At 59.0% G+C, this 8,111-nt stretch overlaps 2 protein-coding genes across 3 annotated transcripts; one reads left to right on the forward strand and one right to left on the reverse strand.

The window, feature by feature from the left end:
* The first annotated feature begins 6 nt into the window (after positions 1–6).
* On the forward strand, positions 7–4,904 carry MUTYH (mutY DNA glycosylase). Of its 2 annotated transcripts, none has more exons than XM_017743519.1 (14): positions 7–202; positions 986–1,025; positions 1,324–1,397; positions 1,533–1,574; positions 1,651–1,722; positions 1,919–2,032; positions 2,185–2,393; positions 2,664–2,808; positions 2,908–2,983; positions 3,058–3,243; positions 3,425–3,570; positions 3,776–3,928; positions 4,072–4,122; positions 4,351–4,904. In XM_017743519.1, exons 2-14 carry the CDS (start codon positions 992–994, stop codon positions 4,453–4,455), a joined length of 1,407 nt encoding a protein of 468 aa, XP_017599008.1. In that variant the 5' UTR covers positions 7–202; positions 986–991; the 3' UTR covers positions 4,456–4,904. The 2 variants fall into 2 exon arrangements, with proteins under 2 accessions (XP_017599008.1, XP_017599009.1); XM_017743520.1 differs by having other exon boundaries at positions 2,296–2,393.
* A 528-nt stretch (positions 4,905–5,432) lies between these two features.
* Positions 5,433–7,291, reverse strand: HPDL (4-hydroxyphenylpyruvate dioxygenase like). Its single transcript, XM_008640783.2, has one exon. The coding sequence runs from the start codon at positions 7,107–7,109 to the stop codon at positions 5,931–5,933; it is 1,179 nt and encodes a 392-aa protein (XP_008639005.1). The 5' UTR covers positions 7,110–7,291; the 3' UTR covers positions 5,433–5,930.
* Between the last annotated feature and the right edge of the window lie 820 nt (positions 7,292–8,111).

The following is an 8,111-nucleotide window of genomic DNA, read 5'->3' on the forward strand; positions in this document are numbered from 1 at the left end:
CCCCCCCGGTGCTGCGGTCGAGCCCCGCAGCCCTTCGCCGTCTCCCACCGTGCGCTGACCCCGCGCCGCTCTCTTGGCTGCAGCGCCCGCTCCGCCGCCCGCCCGGCATTTCTTCAGCGACCCGGCTGAGGTCGAGGCCCTGCGCGGCAACCTGCTCGCCTGGTACGACCGATGCAAGCGGGACCTTCCCTGGAGGGCACTGGTAAGGGGAGACTGTGGGAAGCGGGGGTGGGGAGCTACTCACTCTACCCTAAGGGAGCCTGGTTGAAGCGACCACGGTATTTTTCCCTATGTGATGCATCCCTACCTGCATGGAAGTGCTCCCAGCTAGTCCTGGCTGTTTTGTGGTGGGTGGTGTGGAGCCAGTCCCTAGGTATAAAGAGTAAAAGCAGGGCACGCTTCTCAAACAACCTTCAAGAGGACTATTTATCTCTGGCAAGGTTAGTCTAGCTGTCTTTTAATCCTGTTTTGTTCCTGCCTCTATGAAACCCTGTAGCAGTGAGTGCTGCATGGAGAAGGTTTCCCATATATTTGTTTTAAGCCTGCTGGACGTTTTTTTAGAGCTCCTGCCTGGCCTGTGTTCAGCCTGGCAGCAGTGGCTTGAGGGTGATTGTGGTGCTGAGGGTGGGCATCAGCTTTACAGCATCTGTCTGAATGGTGGGAACTGCACAGCCCCTCTGTGCCATTTGCATCTGCCTCCAGTTGCTTCCTGTGCAGGTGGGCTCAGGTGTAGGACAGTTCTCTATGGGATTTTGAACTTCATAAATAAGTCTCCATGTGGGATTTCATCAGCACGACGGTGCTTTGGCTGTCACTTGATTACCCCCAGAACTTCTGAGCGCTTGGGGGAAACATTTCTTCTATTTCAGATTCCATTGCAGTGTTCAAAACACACCATGGATTGTTTTATTTTACATGCAGGTCCCCTCTGTGGTGGGGTCCTGCATCACCTTGTTTCTCACACTTCATTTTCTTCCCCTTCCAGGCAGTGATGGAGCCAGATGCCGACAGACGGGGATATGCAGGTGAGGGATATGCAGGGACTGGCATTGTGAGGTGTGGCTTTGGGTGCCATACTTGGAATAAACTGCTTGAAGTGGCCATAAGAGCCACTGATTCCCCTCACAAGGCTCTGGGGGGTTGGAGAACCATCTTGGGCCTGGGGGAACTCCTGTGGGGCAGCATGTGGGGAAGGTGAGGGGTGGGAGGGAGTCCCATGAGCTGGATGCTGTGCAGTGCTTGTAGCCAGTGCTAACGTGGCCACAGCACGAAGTGTGGGTGGCGTTGGAGCCTCTGCTCTGAACCCCACCCTGTTCCCTGCAGTGTGGGTGTCCGAGATCATGCTCCAGCAGACACAGGTGGCTACAGTGATCGACTACTACAACCGCTGGATGCAGGTGACTGCTCCTTACAGAGTCCTGTGCCCACAGGCTGCCCCTTTTGGAGAGCTTGTCCACTGCCTGTGGCAGATCCCTAGTGGCAGAGCACAACTCTGCTTGTCCTTGACTTGTCCCTTTGCCTCTGTCCCGCAGAAGTGGCCGACTCTGCAGGCTCTGGCACAGGCGTCCCTGGAGGTGAGCATTGCTGGGACCGGATGCTCTCCTTGCCCTGTGGTTCTCCATTAACACCCTGCTGTGTCTCTTGGAGCAGGAGGTGAATGAGCTGTGGGCTGGCCTTGGCTACTACTCCAGAGGGAAGCGTCTGCAGGAGGCAGCAAGGAAGGTGCTGGAGTGGGGGAGAAGGGGCATTTCTAAACCCCTCTATGGCTGGTGCTGGCTCACGTCTGCCCTGCCTGGCTGGGGCTGTGCTGCTGGCAGGAGGCTGTAGAGGCTGGGATCCCATCTTCCCATGGGCAAAATGGGTTACCTGCACACACCCACCCCAGCTGCTTCCCTGAGCTCAGCCCCTTCCCTGCCAGGTGGTGTCTGAGCTGGCTGGCCGGATGCCCAGGACAGCTGAGGACCTGCAGAAGCTGCTGCCGGGCGTGGGCCGATACACGGCGGGAGCCATCGCGTCCATCTCGTACGGACAGGTGAGAGCTGGGCATCAGCGGACACGTCTCCTCCTCTGCTACCCAGCCCCACTCCTGGCAGGGTCCTGCTGCTGGGTCTCACAAGCCAAGGGCTCCCCAGAGTTGTGCTTGGCTCTCTCCCCACTTTGGGATGCATCTCAACTCCCACCCAGCTTGGCCTGTGGGTTGGCTTCGTGTGTGTCCCTCTCCATCCTGGGAGCACCCCAGCTCCCTTCTTTGTATGGAGCATATCCCAGTATGGTAACCCCAGCTCTGGGTCCCAGGCTACTGGCGTCGTGGATGGGAATGTGATCCGGGTCCTGTGCCGCCTGCGATGCATCGGTGCCGACTCCAGCAGCCCGGCTGTCATCGACCAGCTCTGGTAAGGGGAATGCTCTCTCTCTGTTTGGAGCTGTGGTAGTCATGGCCAAGGGCAGGATCACTCAGGAGCCTTGGGGAGCTGAGCCTGTGAAGGGAAGCAGGCATCGGATATGGGAACTCTTGGGAAGTTGGTGCTGCTGGGAGAGGTGGTGAAAGGAGCTCTGTTGCCTGTGCCTACCTAGGAGCATCCCCCCTGACAGGCAGGAAGCAGGCAAAGCTCCTGGGATGCTCTCCCCACAGATCCCCGTGCCTCTCACTGCCATTTCTCCAGGGACATGGCCAATGTCCTGGTGGACAAGAGTCGCCCAGGGGATTTTAACCAAGCCTTGATGGAGCTGGGGGCAACTGTGTGTGTGCCCAAGGCCCCGCTGTGCGGGGAGTGCCCAGTGAAGCAGCACTGCCAAGCGTGGCACAGGGTAAGTGTGACCCCACAACGTGGCCCTGAGGGTTTGCCATACCTGGGGACAAGGTGGGCTGGTGGATGAGCCTGTCCTCACTTCTGTCCCCCCTTGCAGGTGGAGAAGGAGCTGGCCTTCACCTCGCAGAAGCTGTTTGGAAACCCCCCCAAAGTGCCTGATGTTGAGGACTGTGGTAAGCACGTGGGAAGATCTCTCTTGTAGCTCCAGGTCTGGGCCCTGCAGCAACTGTTACATTGGTATTTGCAGGTGTTGGGGACTGTCCCCTGTGCCCCCCAGCCACAGAGCCATGGGACAGCAGCCTGGGGGTGACCAACTTTCCCCGGAAAGCAGCGAAAAAGCCTCCACGGGCGATGCGAACGGCCACGTGTGTGCTGGAACGGAGGGGCTGCCACGGCGCCCCAGAATACCTCATTGTGCAGAGACCAAGCTCAGGTAATGGGGCTGGGCAGGAGGGAGATAAAAGCACCACAGCCCCTTCCCACCTGCATGAGGGATAGAGGGAGAGGCACTGGCTGCTGGGGTGGGGAAAGGAGCCCCTTGGGTCTGTGATGAGGCTCAGTGTCCCTGGATGTGTCCCTTGCTGTCTCACATTTTTGTCATGCCTCCTTCCCAGGTCTCCTGGCTGGACTCTGGGAGTTCCCAAGTCTCCCGTTGGCTCAAGATCTGCAGAAGGAGAGGGAGAGGGAGGAGCTGGCTGATCACCTTCAGGCATGGATGGGGCGGCCCGTGGCAGCCAAAGGCCTGCGGTTTATCGGAGAGGTGAGCCTGGAGCTGGAGGGTTGCAGTGTGAGCCCCCTGTGCTCAGCCCTAGGGGATGTATCACACAAGATAAGGGTCTCCCTTCCCCACTGTCACCCCTCCCAAGCTCTACCCCACTCCTCAGAGCCCTGGCAGACTCAGTGCCCTTTGCATCCCCCACTGCCTGCCAGCTGCCCATCTCATGTGTCTTTCCATCCCCTCACAGGTCATCCACATCTTCTCCCACATCCACCAGACATATGTGGTCTACTCCCTGCCCCTGGATGGGGACGTGACCCTGGACCCTGCCTTGTCCCCATCCCGCTGGGTGACAGAGAATGAGTTCCATGCCTCGGCTGTGTCCACAGCCATGAAGAAGGTATGGGGGGCACCTGGGCCTTTCCCCCTTCCCTCAGTTATCTTGAGAAAATCCCTGGAATCTCCTCCAGCTCCATGGAATCCATGTCCCAGCTCCAGGACCCTGCTGCTGTTCAGCTCTGGGTTCTCTTGTTCTTCCTTCAGGTGCTGAAAGTTCACGAGAAGCAGCGCAGGCAGGAGAGCAGCCCTGTCAAGGTGAGCAGTGCTCCAGGGTGCCTGGGGCCCCAGTGCTGTGGGACAGCTTCTGGTGTGCCACACTGAACCCCCCTGGGCTTTGGGATCAGGCCAAGGAGCATCCCCAGCCCGTGGCAGGGGAACTTGCCTGACTGGCACTGCCCCTGGGTGTCCCTAGTACTCAGGGGGAATCCCTGGAGACCGTGGGGGCCCTTGGGGTCTGGTTTAGCCCTGCTGTGTCTCCTGCAGGGCTCCAAGCGGAAGCGCGGGGCAAAGGCACAGGGAGCAGGCAGCACCTGCCCTGGGACACAGCTCTCCCTCCACGCCTTTCTCCGGGCACCAACTGCCCCCTGAGGGCACCTTCCTCCTGTGACACACCAGAGCCCCACGCTGGGCTGAGTCCTGCCCGTGGCATGGCAATGGTGTCCCTGTGCTGCAGCAAGCCCAGGACACAGCACTGTAATGGTCTCCCAATCTTCCTTTCCCCTGCCTCCTCCATTGGAGTTGTACCTGGATGTGGCCACTGGTTCTGGATTAATCCTGGAGCCAGACTTGTTCTCCCTCCTTGGCTGAAGCCCTCCTGGGGCTATTCAGCCGTGTACTGGCACCACTTTGGCACCGTGGACTCAGGGCAGCAGGGGTTTCTCTCCAGTGGTGGGATGGCTGTGGCCACATTGCTCCTGCAGCCCTGTCCCCTTGCCTGCATTTCATCCACCAGCCAGCAACTGGGGATGCTGCTCTACCCTCCCTTGTTTTTACTGGACCTGAAAATAAATCTCGAGTATGTGGGGTTTTTAAAGTGACTTTCTGTCTCTGTTGCACTGTGCTAGGCTGGGGGTGTTGGGCAGCCTGGGGTGGAACATGAAGATAGCCAACAGGCTCCTTACATCTGGGATGGGGAGAGCATGGATTTCTTCATTAATGCACCCAAGAGCCCCTTGGCTGAGCATTACCTGCTGGTGACCCCAAATAAGGCACCCAGAGCAGCCTTCCTGTAAGGGCAGGCATCAGCCCCCAAGGGGTGTGCAGCTCCTGTCCATGGGCTGCTCCTCCCTGGGGCTGAACAACTGCTCCCAGGGCTTTTTGTAGGGTTTTATCCTCCTTTTACATTTCTTTGTTAGGCTGCTCAGCACTGTTCATGCTGACTGTGGTGCACCCTTGCAAAGGCACAATGCTGGGGGCTGGCAGGGACAGGGGACAGTCCTGGCGGGGTGCAAGGGGCAATAACCTCAATTTTAGGGACAAGCCCACCTTGAGCAATGGAAATGGCCTTTTCATCCTTGCCTGGCAGTCAGCACATCTTAAATATGAGGATTAAAAACCCAAAGCAGTGCTTGTTAATTCTTTAATTGAGAGGAGCAAGAGGCCACCACTTGCCCCCCAGGGCTGGTCATGCTGTGGGTGGTCACTGCCAGTGAGAGGCCAAATCTATGGCCTTCAGATTATCCACTCCCCTCGGGCAGCCCCTCTTCCCTCCATGTCTGGGGAACCAGCACTGCTCTTGGCCATGCTGCAGGCTCAAGTCTCAATAAATTGGGACTCGAAACTAAGAAACTACGAAAAACTAAGAAACTAAGGCAGAAAGTTCTTCACACGTGGCCAATAAACACTGTGAACCCAGGGCAGGAGAGAATCACGCCCATCCTGGGGCATGCTCCCCTGAGTGTCTTGCTCCCACACTGAGTTGGCTCTAGATTGACCTGGAGCCATCCCTTGGTCCCTGCCCACCTGGGCCATGCCACAGGCCCCCACTGGGATCTCTATGGTCCTTGCCCCAGGGTTGGACTGGAGAGGATGGGGAGCTGAGGGAGGAGGACTGCAGTGTTGCACTACTGTTGCTGGTCCATGTAGACCTGTACAGCTTTCCACAGTGCCCGGATATTGCCTTCCCCGAAGCCCGGCGCGCCCCGACGGTCAATGAGCTCCAGGAAGAAGGTCTCCTCGGAAAAGATGGGATGGGTGAAGATCTGCATCAAATATTCCTGAGCGGGGCTCTCCGTGGCATCAGTGCCCAGCTGGCCCTTGTCCCCAGGCACTGTGGTGTCCAGGAGGATGCCAAGCTCTGCCAGCATGTGGGGATCCTGCCCAGCCCTCTGGATCTCCTCTGCTTTGCCCCCCTGGCTGTAATAGGTGGTGGGGGGTGTGAAGAACCGTGCCCCCCGCTGCTGCAGAGCCCTGGTCGTGCTGACAATGTCGGTGGTGCAGAGGCCGACGTGCTGGATCCCAGCCCCGCCGTGCTGCTCCAGGAACATGTCAACCTGGTTGGTGCCATTCTGGGAGAGGGACTCGGCAAAGACCAGCTTGCAGCCACGTGCTGGGGTGCCCTGGGTGCTCTGCAATGCAAGGAGCAGCATGCCCACCCCCTGCCCCCCCAGCACGTACCCCTCAGCTGGCCTCTCCTGGGCATTCAGATGGAAGCGGTGGAAGCCGAAGCAGTGCTGGTACCAGTCCAGAGCTGCCCGGGCACCGCCCCGGGGACAGACGTACGTGATGTGGTCGAAGTGTGTGATCTTGATCCCATCCCCTGTGGCTGAGGGGGCTCCTTGGATGGGCTGGAAGCCGGGCAGGAAGTGTCCCCGATAACAGGATCGGTCCAAAAGGGTGTGACTGATATTGCCCACAACTGAGCTCACCACCCCATAGGTGACAGAACCACCGTCATCGCTTAGCTCAGTGGGGGGCACCAGCAAGGAGCATCCCTGGCTCTGCAGCTGCTTGCAGAGCCCTGGCACATCATCCACCTCAAAGCAGACGTTGGAGGCCGTGCCCAAGGCGGGCTGGGGGTCTATGTCATAGAGGAAATCCCGGGATGAGGTGCTGGCAGGTGCCAGGCGCTCGTTGACGAGGAAGATGGCAGATTCCCGACGCAAGGCCAGCTGCCGGACACACGATGTCTCCCGCATGGCCACTGGCTGGAATCGAAAGGTGTTGGCCAGGTGCTGGGCCCAGCCCTGCCTGTAGGGCAGGTGGAGGGAGATGAAGCAGGGGCGGCTCAGTGAGGCTGCCATGGCTGAGCAGGCTGTGGGGAGGATGCAGGGTGTCAGGGGGGCTGCTGGCCCAGGGGAGAAACCACTCCCACACCTTGCACAGAGCCCACCTGTGTTTGCAAGCACAGATGCAAATGTGTGTAAACTCACACCTTTTAATTGTGAGTATTTTAAAAAAGTGGGTCTCTGCCCAAGGATGCCAAGCTATCCTACCAGCCCTTCGCTCTGCTGCCCTATGCCTGAGGTTCCAGAGGAGGAAAGCCTCAAGCCCTGGCTGCAGCCCAGAGGGTCCCCTCTGGAGCCCTGTGTCCTTTGGGAGTGCCACAGGGAGGTCAGCAGGGATTCCCGGTGCAGGAGTTGTGCTGCATGTGTAAGCAAGATTATGGGGACAAGGGTTGTGGTGGGAATGTCCTGTACCAGGAACATGGAGGTTGGACTGGTAAACATGGAGCAACACACTGGTTACACCTAAAATGTTCCTGTGCTGCCCCAGCGCCTGTCACGTGTATCCCATGAATGGAGGGGAGCAGTGGGGTCTCGACAGGCTGATGTGCCCTTCCCCTCCCCAACAAGGCCATGGAGCCACCATGCTCTTTGCAACAGGCTGGGAACAATGACCTTGCCCTAGGGGCACAGAGGAAGGACACTTCGGCCAAGGGACCCTCCTCCCCAGCCATCCAAATAGCTGTGACACTCAAGGGGGAAAAAAAGATCTGTCCAAAACCCCAATCGGCATCACCTCTCCAGGGCATCCCACTGAGGCTTCCCGACTCCATGGCATGCACGAGCCGCCCTGGCCAGACCCCACAGGTGTGCAGTGGGCTGGGGGCCACACACCTGCTGAAATATTCCTTTTCACCTGCCTCCTGAAAAGCGTGTGCACAGAGCTCTCCCCGCTCCTTCCCACCAGCCCAGGGCGGAGGGACCGCGTGGGGCCGCGGTGCGCACATGGGCATGGGACAGCATCCCTTCCTCCCGGCCCTGCTTCCCGCTGCGCACCGCGGCACCGGCACCATCCCCGCT

This window comes from Corvus brachyrhynchos, unplaced genomic scaffold, assembly GCF_000691975.1.
Source record: "Corvus brachyrhynchos isolate BGI_N302 unplaced genomic scaffold, ASM69197v1 scaffold48, whole genome shotgun sequence".
Classification (NCBI taxonomy): domain Eukaryota; kingdom Metazoa; phylum Chordata; class Aves; order Passeriformes; family Corvidae; genus Corvus; species Corvus brachyrhynchos.